The following is a 12,976-nucleotide window of genomic DNA, read 5'->3' on the forward strand; positions in this document are numbered from 1 at the left end:
ATGAGTCTGTTACTTTTAGAAACATTACAAGAAGGACTAGATGACGAATATATTCAATTGTTGAATCTGGATTCAACTTTCGCTCAAGATGCAGAAAAATATTTACTGGAATTATTAGTCAATGACGATTTGTTATCAACTGATCCATATACTACTGCTTCTGGTGAATCATCATATCACAAAAAAACATTAACTGAAGAGATTGCCGAATTGGATATGTCTCAACATGAAATCAACGCCAAACTTAGTACAATCACCAATAGTAATCGAGATTTAATTATTGATATTAGTAATGATTTACAATTTATCAATCATCAAATAACTAAAGAATACAGTCACCATACTGAAAATTTAGTGAAAAGTATAACTGGTGAATTTAGAATCGATTTATCAACCTCAAATCATTTTAATTTAAAAACCAATGTTAGTATAAATAATACCATTTTAAATAATATTGATTCAGTTTTGGATATTTTGGAATTACCAACATTATGTAAATTATGTATATTACAAGGGAATTATCAAGAAAGTTTAGAAATTTCAACTTATATTCAAAGTTTAATGATTAGATATCCTAAAATCACATTATTTAAAACCATAAATGAACAAATTGATTATGAATTGAAAGTGATGATTAAAGGTTTAATTAAATTATTAAACACCAATTTAAAACAAAATCATATTTTAAAAATATTTCAAATATTACATAAATTATTTGATGATAATGAGAATCAAATTATTGATAATGAATCAATATTAATAAAAATCTTTTTAAATTCAAGATTTAAATTTATTATTAATGAAATTTCCAGTTTAAAACCATTAATAAAATTCAATAAATTAACATATTTGAAAAGATATATTGAAATATACCGTGAATTTATGTTTAATTCATTATCCATATATAATATAATTTTCAAAAATAAAAATAAAAGTCAACACAAACAGAAACAGAAACAAATCATTTTGATAAATCAATTTATTCAAAGTTTAGTTAAACTTTTATGTCAAGAATTTAAACAGTATTTACCTGATATCAAAACTAAGAAAATTGATGATTCTATTGAATCGGAATTTGAATTGAAAAGTTCAATAGATGGATTGATTTTACAATTGATTTATCTTTGTCGATCATTGACTGGGTTTGGATTAGATTTCGAACCTATAATTTTATTAGAATTGGTATGTGATGATCTTATACCTGAATCAGATTGGTTAAGGAATTTATCTAAAGTAAAGATTAAGAATAGGTAATTAAAGAGAGAAGGATTTATAAAGGGGGGGGGAGCAGTTATTTGATTAGAACTACAATTATTTTTAAAAGTATGTAAGATTTATGAAATAATTCAGTCCATTTTAAAACAAATGATTCAGATTATGAACAATGCAGAATATGTACATATTAATAGATAGAACTTGACTATCAATTCAATCGTTCCTTGTTTTGAATATCTTTGGATAGTTCATTCATTGAAAAAAAATAAAGGGTAAACTGTGAATGGAAGTGATAAACAATTGTATTCATTCAGGTCATGCAAAGGAAATGGATAAAACCGAATCCTCTACAATATATATATATATACATATATGCGTTTATAACAATAACAATAACAATAACAATAATTGATACTTTATATTCACAATATATATATATACATATGAATCAAGAACACAATTGCTCTTGAAAGAGCTATTGAATTTTTAGCTAGATCTAAACTTGTTAATAAACAATCAATACACTTTAAAAGTGATTAATTGAAAACTACCCTGTGTGAGGTAGTAAGGAACAACGCCAAACCTAGTCTGGTTAAAGGCTTCTTGGTTATCGGACTATTGAGTATCATCATACTCTCCCTGACGCCCTTGCCGTCAACTAAGATATAGGTATATACTTAACTAGACAAAATACAAGCTATTAACGTAGTTTAAACATCACACCCTGGAGTGAAAACAATAAGCTAGGCTTGGCTGTGATAGATGAAGCACAGGTGTTAATAGAAGAATGCGAATTTCGACTGTTGGTTAATGTAAAAATTTTTATCAAGATTTCATTTTTTTTTTTGGAAGAAAAAGGAAGGAATATTCATCCCTTTTATATATTAATGTTAAATTATAAGGATTTTCCAATAAAAATACTTCTCACCCGTTTTAATTTAGTGTATCATCATTCTACACGCGTCTCCGTTGCCAGGTCAAGTTGAAAAAAAAAAAAAAAACAATCAAGTGTTGTGGTTGTTCCCACTTCCAATTGTCGGTAGTAGTAAAGCTCTACAGTTATTCTTTTGAAAGAACCCCTCTCTTTTCTGTTTATAACACCAAAATCGACAGAAGTTTGATATCTTTGGATCTTGGGGAATCTAATATTCAACGTTTATCTCTAAATATCTTCTATAAAGTGGTAGCACCATAAAAATTTCCCAGGTCGTGTATGCAACTACAAATAATAGAAATTCATTTAACCGCTATACATATGGAAAAGAATTTCATTTTAATAAATTGTTTCATCAATTAATTTAGTGTGTTAAATACTTGAAATTTGTTGGTAAAAGATTGCAATGTCAACGATTCCTCGTATCAACGAATTCCAAGAATCATTGCCAACATCAATTTTGTTGAGTCATGATCAATTTCAAGGTCAATTGATAAATTTTGATAACTCAATTACTAGCTTACATTAAGTCAATTGTAGTTATAATTTATGTATATTTATAAATATAAATACATAAACAAGATACATTCAAGAAGTATAACCAATTGCCAATTCTCAATTCTCAATTGCTAATACTCCAAATCATTAAAATTATAGGAATTGATTTATTTGGATTCTTCCTTTTTGGAGTCATCTTTCTTAGCACTATCACCTTTATGGTTTTCTTGATATTCAGAGTAAGCTTTCTTAGCTTTAGAAGCGAAATCACCACCATCTTTACTGGAGAAAGCAGCACCAGCATCTTTAAGATCTTCATTGGTGATCTTACCACTCTTGTATAAATCTTGACCTTGTTTAATAAAGTTATCCATCGTTAATTAATATTGTGTAGTAGTATATAAAGAAGAAGAAGAAGGAGAAGAAAAAGAAAATAGAATAAAATAAATTTGAATTGGTGGAGGAATCAATGGTCAATTTATAGTTTTCTTTTGAAAGACGGGGGTTCGGAATTGACCCAACATGAAATTGCGTCAAAACAACAACCAAAGGGGAAGCGTAATTCATCCATCCAAAAGCGGCGCCAATTTCAGATCTTACACCGAAAAGGGGCGCTTATTGTTACTATCACCACCACTACTAATATTCTCCAATTTAGTTAATTTTGTGACCGCTTTTAAATCACTCAGACTTCTGAAATTGCTGTGCTAACTGTGCTACTCAAAACAGATTACGCTTCACTTCACTCTTTCTATCGTCAACTAATTAACACAAACACTTCAGAACTTCTGCTTCTTCTCTTTTATAGATTTGTTTCCTTAATAAACTTTTGTGTTCTCACATAGCACAATTATCAAGATCATTTTTCAACCTTCTTATTGTTCTATCAATTGGAACAATTACATCATTGCTATTATCCAAGTTCACACTACTTTATTTACCCGGACATTGCTTTTATCATCATCAAAATATAGATAAACCAAAAAAAAAAAAAACCCCATCTCTAAACCATTTCTTCATAAAAAAAAAAATCCATTTCTAAACACATATTTACAAATCAAACTCTGTATAGTTTACACACACACAAACATTCTAACAATTATCTACTAACTACTTGTTTTAAAGTTTCAATTTTTCTAAAATGGCAATAGTTTGTTCATAACCTTCAATTTCAGCAGTTTGTTTTTCTAATCTTTTATAAGCAGATTCTTTAGCTTCTGGTTTAGTCTTTTCTGTGAATTTACTAATTGATTCATCAGTTTTCTTTTTCTGTTCTAAAACATTAGATAATTTCTTTTCAACTTTAGCAATTTCAGCATCTAAATCAATTTGTCCTTTAACTAATACATGAACAGTACAATCAGGTCCAATGGCTTGTAAAGCACAACCAGAAGGAACTTGATCTAAAGTTTTAACCACAGTGATTTTTTCCACACCTTTAATTAAAGAAACAATTGAATCTTGTTGTTCATTGGCAATTTTATAAATTTCATCATTATTAGTTTCAACATAAACTTGACCATTCTTTAAAATATTATATTGTGATAATAATGATCTTGCTCCTTTCGTGATATCTAAAACCAAATTATAAGCTTCTAAAGATTTAATATCATCAAATTCAGATTGGAAAACTGGATATGGAGCTTTCATGATGGTTTTAAGATTGTTGATAATTTCTGGTTCACGTCTTGGTAATCTTTGCCACATTTCTTCGGTAATAAAAGGCATAAATGGATGAATTAATCTCAAGGCACCATCAATACAAGTATATAAAGTATCTTGAGCAGATTTCTTTTGGTCTGGTGTACCATCTTGAATTAAACTCTTGGAATTTTCAATGTAAACATCACATAAATCATACCAGAAATTATAAATATGATTTGTTGCATCACCAAAATTACGTGCTTCTAATGATTCATTAGTTAATTTAGCAGCTTGAGATAATTTATGTAAAATCCATTTTTCCACTAATGATTCTTTACCAGTTAATTCACTTGTAGTTGGTGGAATATAATCTTGACCTAATCTCCCCAATACAAATTTAGTGGCTTGATAAATCTTATTACAGAATTTACGATAACCTTCCACTCTTAAAATATCCAAATTAATATCTCTACCACCAGTACTATAAGCACAAAGAGCAAATCTAAGAGCATCAGTACCACATTCTGGAATACCATTAGGATAAGATAATTTTTGTCCCTCAGTGGCTTTTTTCAATTCTCTAGGGTCTAAATTACCGGTTAATAATTTATCATGTAATCCTTGTAATGGAATACCATTAATAACATCTAATGGATCAACAACATTACCTAAAGATTTCGACATTTTACGACCTTGAGCATCTCTAACTAATGAATGACAAAAAACTTCTTTAAATGGAACTTTACCAGTTAATTTAATTGACATTAAAATCATTCTTGAAACCCAGAAAAATAAAATATCCCAACCAGTTTCTAACATTGACATTGGATTAAATAATTCCATATCTTTAGTTTCATTAGGCCAACCTAATGTAGAAATTGGCCATAATCCAGATGAAAACCAAGTATCTAAAACATCTTCATCTTGTTCTAAAATGAATTTTTTATTAGGGAATTTTGTTTGAGCTTTTTGGAAAGCTTCTTCTTCAGTTCTACCAGCAACCCAATAATTATTATCTAATTTATCATGAATTTCTTCATTTTCAATATTAACAAAATAAACTGGACATCTATGACCCCACCATAATTGACGAGAAATACACCAATCTTGAATATTTTCTAACCATTGGAAATATTCTGCTTCAGAAGTTTTTGGATTAATAACAATTTCTCCTCGTTTAACAACTTCAATAGCATCTTTAGCCATTTGTTTTTGATCAACATACCATTGTGGTTTTAATAATGGTTCAATAATATCACCTGATCTTGAACAAACTGGAATTGTCATTTCATTATCTTTTTGATCAACAAATAATCCTTTTTGTTTTAATTGTTCAATAACTTTATATCTAGCATCAAATCTTTTCATTCCTTTCCAATTAGGTCCACAATTTTCATTTAATAATCCATCATCAGTATAAATATTAATAAATTCTAAATTATTTCTTTTACCAGTATTATAATCATTTTGATCATGAGCTGGAGTGATTTTAACGGCACCAGTACCAAATTCCATATCAACAGTTTCACCATCACAAATAATTGGTAATTTACGATCTAAAAATGGATGTTGAACAAATTTACCATGTAAATGAGTATATCTTGGATCTTTAGGATGAACAGCAACGGCAGTATCACCAAAAATGGTTTCTGGTCTAGTAGTAGCCACAGTTAATTTTTCATTAGTTTCACTATCAATCACAGGGTAAGAAAATGAAGTTAAAGTTCCAAATTCAATTTTAGAATCATAACCAGGAACAGATAATAAAGTTTTACCAGGGATAGTTTTATTATCAACTTCTAAATTTGAAATGGCGGTATTTAATTTAACTGACCAATTAACTAATCTTGAAGCACGATAAATAGTTCCATCTTCATGCATTCTAACAAATGCTTCTGTAACGGCTTGAGATAAATCAGGATTTAAAGTGAATTTTTCTCTTGACCAATCATAAGAACTACCCAATTTTTTAAATTGATTTTTAATTCTTTGATGATATTCTTCTTTCCATTCCCAAACTTTTCCAATAAATTTTTCTCGACCATAATCATGTCTAGTTTTTTGTTCTTTAGACCAAATTTGTTTTTCAACAACTGATTGAGTAGCAATACCAGCATGATCAAATCCCGGGATAAATAAAGTAGTTTTACCTTGCATTCTATTCCATCTAATTAAAGTATCTTGAATACTAACAGTTAAAGCATGTCCAATATGTAATGCACCAGTAACATTTGGTGGTGGACAAGGAATTGAAAAACATCCTTCTTTTTTAATTTCTCCATTAGCAGTTAATTCTGGTTCAAAAAATCCTTGAGTTTCCCACCATGCATACCATGAACTTTCAACATTTTTTGGATTATAAGCTTTAAATGATTCATCTTCTAATGAAACCAAAATTTTCTTATTACCAGGAATTGTTTTATCAATAAATTCAGGAATAGTTTCCGGAGTTTTGACTTTTTTATTCTTTTTATCATCTTTTTGTTGATCCTTTTTAGGTTTATTATTAGCTTCAGCTGCTTGTTTGGCCTTTTTAGCATTGAATTTTGCTAATTTTTCAGCTTTCTTTCTTTCCTTTTCTAATTCTTTAGCAGTTTTTTGTTTTGGTTGGCCTTCTTCAGCAGCAACAGCAGCAGCAGCAGCAGCAGCAGCAGGTTGTGTTGCAGCTGGTGGTGGATTAGTTGATGAGTCACTCATGTTATTTGTAATAATTGATGATGATAACTTTCTTATACAAAAATCAACTCTTCTTTTAAATAATAAGGATAATGATGGTGATATTAATCTTGATAAGAGTAGATTTCTACTATAAAGCATATAAATCTAAACCAAGAAAGAAGGAAAGAAAGAAAGAAATAAGAAAAAGATTTATAAAAGTTGGTTTGAAAGTTTTTCGTGAAAAAAATTTTTTTTTTTTTTTTTTGTCTTTAGCATTTATTGGTCTGTATGTGAGAGTGTGAGTGGTCTAACTTCTGGTGATGATTGCGAAAATCTATTTGACTCATTTATTCATTCTAAACAAACCACATATGCAAAAGTTATCAACCTAATTATTTATATATTTCCTATTAATAAGAAATGTTTATATTCATTACTTCTTCTACAAAGAAAGATTATTTTTTATTGGTAAATCCATTCAACCATTTATTAGAATGAGTCAGTTTATCATCATCATCATTATTATTATTATTATTATTATTGGTTTTAGTAATTGCTGATGAAGTTCCAAGTGTGGTCTTTTCTGGTTTGAAAAACAATTCAAGATTAAATTCATCAAATGCTTTAATAGGATTAATTTCTTTCTTTTCATTTAATCGATTCATCATATTTTTCGATACATTAAGATTATTTTTAGTGGTGTTACTTTTACCATTATTATTATTATTATTATTATTATTATTATTGCCAGTGGGTAATTTTCTAATTCTTCCTGATGATATAGATATCCCATTACCACCAGATTTTATCATTCCTAAACCAATTTCTTCACCTAATCCATTTATTATGGTATCTTCTTGTTTACCAAATTGTAATTTATTTTGAGCTTTTCTTAATTCTGACATTTCAAATTTAGCTCGTAATTTTTGATATTTTCTTCCAGCTCTCTTTTTAGATTTCATTTCAATTGGTTTTGGTAATGATTTATCAATTGTTTGTTGAGGTGGAGTTAATAATTTATTAATTTTAATTAAAATTTCTTGTTTATATTTCTCACCTAATTCACCTTTTGGATTAGATTTAGATAAATCAATTCTTGCTGCTAAAACAATTTTCCCACTAATTATTCTCATTACTGATCGAATTATATCTATTGGGATATATTTTATCAATTCACTATGATATATATAACCTGTTTGTCTAACATTTTTACTATGAGAATTATGGTCCAAATTTTTTTTTTTAGTGGATAAATCTCTTACTCCCAAGGAAGCAATATTACATGAAGGAGTTAATGCTAATTGTTTTAATGATCCAGTAGCAATTAATAATTGTGAAGTTGTTATTGGACCAACAATGGCAGATACATTAGGAGCAAATTTGGCTAATTTATCTGATATGAAATTGGATAATAATTGTAATAAATCATTCAATTGTTCAATTATATTAATGGCTAACAAAATTTTATTCATAATTTGATTTGATAGTAGGTTATTGGAATTATTATTTGATACTTGATGTAATGCTGCCATTATAATAACTAATACTTTTTCATTATTAATAATTAATTTCATTTGTGATTCATAAGATTTTATATTAGATAAATCTTGTTTAAAAATTTTAATTAATTTGATATAATCAATTTTATTAATAATTAATGATTGTAATTCTGGGAAAATTAAATTATATTTCAATTTAATTAATGTATGAAATCGATCAATTTCATTATTAATAATTGTTGATAATTCATTAATTAATAAAATAAATTTATATTCTTGAGAATTATCATTAAAGTTGTTATTATTATTATTGGATAATGTTGATGCTATTAATTCTAAATAATCTAATTCTTGTTCATTAGAATATTGAATGATTTTTTGTTTTAATTGAGGAATTAATGGATAAATTTTTGATAATTTAATTAAATCATTATCATTTAAATTTTCAATATCTGGTTCAATTAAATCATTAATGATATTTGAAGAATTAGATTCAATTAATTGTTGTAATTGAATATTAAAATCAATAGAATTATCCACATCTTGTTGTTCGACTTGATTATTTGTCTCTTGTAATTCTTCTTGTTCATCATTAGAACTATCTAAATCATCTAATAAATCTTGTTCATAATCTGTTGACATTGGAGGGATAATCTATAAACTTAGATAATGATGGGGTTGGGTTGGGTTGGGTTGGGTTGGCGTTTATATCATTGCAATTAATCTTAGTACGATTCAAAGTTGCTTTTTTTTTTTTTTGTTTTCTTCTTTCTTTCTCAAACTCATCACCAAATTTTTTTTTCTTTCTTTCACCAACATCACATTATCAAAACTATAAAAGACTTTGTTCATTCATTCATTCATTCATTCACCACTAACAAAAAACCAACTTCCACAATGCTTACGTCTTCTTCAATAGGATTAAGAACTTCAATAATAGATAATGCTGATGGATCAGCAGAATTATCAATCTACAACAACAATGACTCCAACAATAGCAATTCTACTTCTTCTTCTTCTACTACTACTACCGATGATAATAGTATTATTAAATTAATTACATCAATTAATGGACCTATTGAACCTAAACAACGACAAGAATTACCTAATCGAGCCAGTTTAGAAATCAATATTTATCCATCAATAGGATTATCAACAACAAAAGAAAAATTATTAGAAAATAAATTACGATCAATATTACAAAATAATATCATTATAAATTATAAATATCCTCGTCAATTAATTCAAATATCAATTCAATTTTTAATATCAAATAATAATAGTAATGGTGGTAGTAATAGTAGTAATGGGATGATGACAAATTTATTTGATTTAAATGCATTAATTAATTGTTGTTATTTTGCTTTAATTGATGCTAATATTGCTATGAATTATTCATTTGTTAGTATAATTATAATTATTGATCATCAAGGAAATTTAATTATTCCATTTGAAAAAAATGAATATGAATATGAATATGAATATAAATTTAAATATGATTTACAAGATTATGATTCGATTCATTTATGTTGTTATTCAATTATACAAAATAAAGTTGATAAATTATTATTATTAGAAAGTCAAGGAAATTTTAATGAATCACAATTATTTAATGTATTAGATAAAAGTATTAATCAAGTGGAAAAATTTCATAATAATATTCATCGTCAATTTATTAATGATAAAATTAATAATGATTATATTTGGAAACAAGAAAGAGAAGAATAAATGAAGAAAGGGGAAAAGGGGGAAAAGGGGGGGGGAGGAGTAATTGATTAAAATGTTTGGTTGTTGCTTGAAATGAGATGGTTCATGTTCATGTTCAGGTCCATGTTCATGTTCATATTCAGTTATTGAATTACTGGTAAAGTCATTGTTTATTGATTACTAAGATTCAATTGGATTTCAAAAATGTACTTTAATTACAATATCATTTATGTGTCTAACCTTTTTTTCCATCTTTTGATACTCTCAGACCATAAACATATGATATAAATGAACCATTCCCCCCCCCCCCAAAAAAAAAGGGGGTAAATTTAAATATTTAAATATTTACATATTTACATATATATATATATAACTAAGCTAAACAAATCTCTTTTATTGTTTTTTTTTAAAAAAAAAGTTTTACAAATCTTATAACAAACTATAATACCTAACTAATCAACTCCTCCCTCCCCAAAGATACTTTTTTTTTTTTAATATAATGTAGCTAATGGATTTAATCTACTTGATCGAGAATTTCCATTTTCTACCATATTTAATAAATTTATTTCACCATTATTATTATTATAATTATTATTATTATTATTATTATTATTGTTAGCATATCGATTAGTATTACCATTAGTAAATTTATTATTGGGATTTGATTTATGTTTAAAAGTAAATCCAATAAAATTATCATTAAATTTTGATCCATTAAATCGTTTACCAAATTTGGTATTAATAGTGGTAATACCTTCATTATTATTATTTGATTTTTCTAATAATTGTTCATTTTGTTCTTGTCGAGCAAATACATCTTTATATTTCATCATCATTTCATCATCTTCAAAATCATCAAAATATCCTGCATCTTCTTCATTATCCAATTGAGGAGTAAATGGAGGAGTTTTCAATCGTAAATTATTCCAATCTTTAATATCATTAAAATAATTTTGTTGTTGAACTTGTTTAAAATTTTGTAATCGATTATTTGGTGATGCAATTAATTTAATAATTAAATTCCAAGTACGATCACTGAAAACATATCTACCATCTTTAGTTTGTGGTCTTCTTAAACAAGTTTTCCAATGTTTTAAATTATAATAAGTTTCATCTTGTTTTGAACCAGAAAATGGTGGATATCCACATAATGCTTCAAATAACATACAACCTAATGACCAATAATCAATAGTATAATTATAATTTTTCCCTTCTAAAACTTCTAATGCCATATAATCGGGTGATCCAACTATAGAATTAGCAGTAGTATTATTAGAATTTTGTTGTTGTTGTTGACTTTGTTTGAAAATTTTTTGACGTTCATAAATTAAACTTGAAGGTACTTGATAACCATTATCATTTGAATTTGAATTTGAATTTGGTTCATTAAAATCATTTAAATTTTGTAAATTTTGTAATTTAATTTTCATTGATTCAATTCTATCATTACAAACAGTACCAGCAGCTAAACCAAAATCAGTTAATTTTATATGACCTTTTGAATCAATTAAAAAATTTTCTGGTTTTAAATCACGATGAGTAAAACCTAATTCATGTAATGAATTAACGGCAGCAAACATTTCACTAATATAAAATCTTGCATGAGGGGGAATTAAATAACCAGTATTATTTAATAAAGTTCTAAAATCACCACCAGGAACAAATTCCATTGCAAGGAAAACTTTTTCATGATCTTGGAAAGCATATAATAATTTAACTAACCAATCACTTCTAGTATTAGTTAAAATATCTCGTTCAGTTAATACATGTCTTGTTTCATCTAATTTAATTAATAATTTTTTATTTAAAATTTTAAGTGCACAAATTTCTCTAGTATCTCTTTTCCTTGATAAAAATACTTGACCATAACCTCCTTGACCAATTTGAGTAATCATTTCAAAATCTTTATGTTTAGGTTTTAATCTTCGTTTACGTAATAATGCTCGTTCTCTACCAATATAATTTTTCCATTCAAATTGTTGTTTAATAATATCATTTTTATAAATTGGATCAGTTAATAAATTTTTTTCAACTATACAAGTTCGTTCTCGACGATTAATAACATAATCAAACATATCACAATAATAATCTAAAAAATATAATTGAGCAATTGAAGTTAATCTTTTAGTTCTAGCACTATTGGCTTTGGAATAAAATTCTTCTTCAGTTAATTTATATCTTTTATTTAATGGTGGTTGTAATTGATTAATATTGTTTTGTAATGCTCGATTGTTATTTTGCTGTTGCTGTTGATGCAGTGGTGGTTGTGGTGAATTACCATTATAATTGGCATTTACCAATTTATTATATAAATGTTGAGGTGAAGTAGATGATTTGGTTTGTGGTGAATTATGTAATATTGATTTTGTTGGTGAATTCAAAGGAGTAATATTTTCTTTATTAAACAAATTGTTTTGTACTTGTTGTTGTTGAGGAGGATTGTTAAAAGTAGGCTTAGATGAACGATAACTAGTATCAATATCCATCATTGCATTACTTGAAATAGAGACATTTTCCATTGAATATGAAATGTCAGTAACATCTTGGTGTTGTTGTTGTTGTTGTTGTTGTTGATAATGATGAGATTGATGTTTTGGTGATCTATTGAAAAAACTAGTCATGGTAGGTATGTTATATGGAACTAGAAAGGGTAATGAATAATAATAAAAACAATAATAATATTCTGTGGAAGAAAGAAGGTTAAAAAAGAAGAAGAAGAAAAATTTTGATATGGAAATGGAAATGGAAGAAGCAAATGTTGATTATTTATAAATGTCTTTTTTCTTTTTCTCTCTTTTTTCTTGTTAGGCTTCTTCTAAGT

At 26.9% G+C, this 12,976-nt stretch overlaps 5 protein-coding genes across 5 annotated transcripts, besides 1 other annotated feature; 2 read left to right on the forward strand and 3 right to left on the reverse strand. All coding sequences in view use genetic code 12, as the record gives it.

Annotated features, from left to right (window-relative positions):
- On the forward strand, positions 1-1,254 carry CD36_20930 (conserved oligomeric Golgi complex component, putative; the record flags this gene model as incomplete). The annotated part of the gene is made up of 1 exon (XM_002418526.1): positions 1-1,254. The coding sequence occupies one exon, from the start codon at positions 1-3 to the stop codon at positions 1,252-1,254; it is 1,254 nt and encodes a 417-aa protein (XP_002418571.1).
- A 516-nt stretch (positions 1,255-1,770) lies between these two features.
- Positions 1,771-1,937: a mobile genetic element.
- A 1,829-nt stretch (positions 1,938-3,766) lies between these two features.
- CD36_20940 (valine--trna ligase, mitochondrial precursor, putative) lies at positions 3,767-7,108 on the reverse strand (the record flags this gene model as incomplete). Its single annotated transcript, XM_002418527.1, has 1 exon — positions 3,767-7,108. The coding sequence occupies one exon, from the start codon at positions 7,106-7,108 to the stop codon at positions 3,767-3,769; it is 3,342 nt and encodes a 1,113-aa protein (XP_002418572.1).
- Positions 7,109-7,404: 296 nt separating this feature from the next.
- CD36_20950 (pre-mrna-splicing factor, U4/U6-U5 snRNP complex component, putative) lies at positions 7,405-9,090 on the reverse strand (the record flags this gene model as incomplete). Its single annotated transcript, XM_002418528.1, has 1 exon — positions 7,405-9,090. The coding sequence occupies one exon, from the start codon at positions 9,088-9,090 to the stop codon at positions 7,405-7,407; it is 1,686 nt and encodes a 561-aa protein (XP_002418573.1).
- Positions 9,091-9,345: 255 nt separating this feature from the next.
- CD36_20960 (exosome 3->5 exonuclease complex component, rRNA processing, putative) lies at positions 9,346-10,176 on the forward strand (the record flags this gene model as incomplete). The annotated part of the gene is made up of 1 exon (XM_002418529.1): positions 9,346-10,176. The coding sequence occupies one exon, from the start codon at positions 9,346-9,348 to the stop codon at positions 10,174-10,176; it is 831 nt and encodes a 276-aa protein (XP_002418574.1).
- Positions 10,177-10,646: 470 nt separating this feature from the next.
- On the reverse strand, positions 10,647-12,776 carry CD36_20970 (serine/threonine-protein kinase, transcription and stress response, putative; the record flags this gene model as incomplete). The annotated part of the gene is made up of 1 exon (XM_002418530.1): positions 10,647-12,776. One exon carries the CDS (start codon positions 12,774-12,776, stop codon positions 10,647-10,649), a length of 2,130 nt encoding a protein of 709 aa, XP_002418575.1.
- Between the last annotated feature and the right edge of the window lie 200 nt (positions 12,777-12,976).

Source organism: Candida dubliniensis, chromosome 2 (assembly GCF_000026945.1).
Source record: "Candida dubliniensis CD36 chromosome 2, complete sequence".
Taxonomy (NCBI): domain Eukaryota; kingdom Fungi; phylum Ascomycota; class Pichiomycetes; order Serinales; family Debaryomycetaceae; genus Candida; species Candida dubliniensis.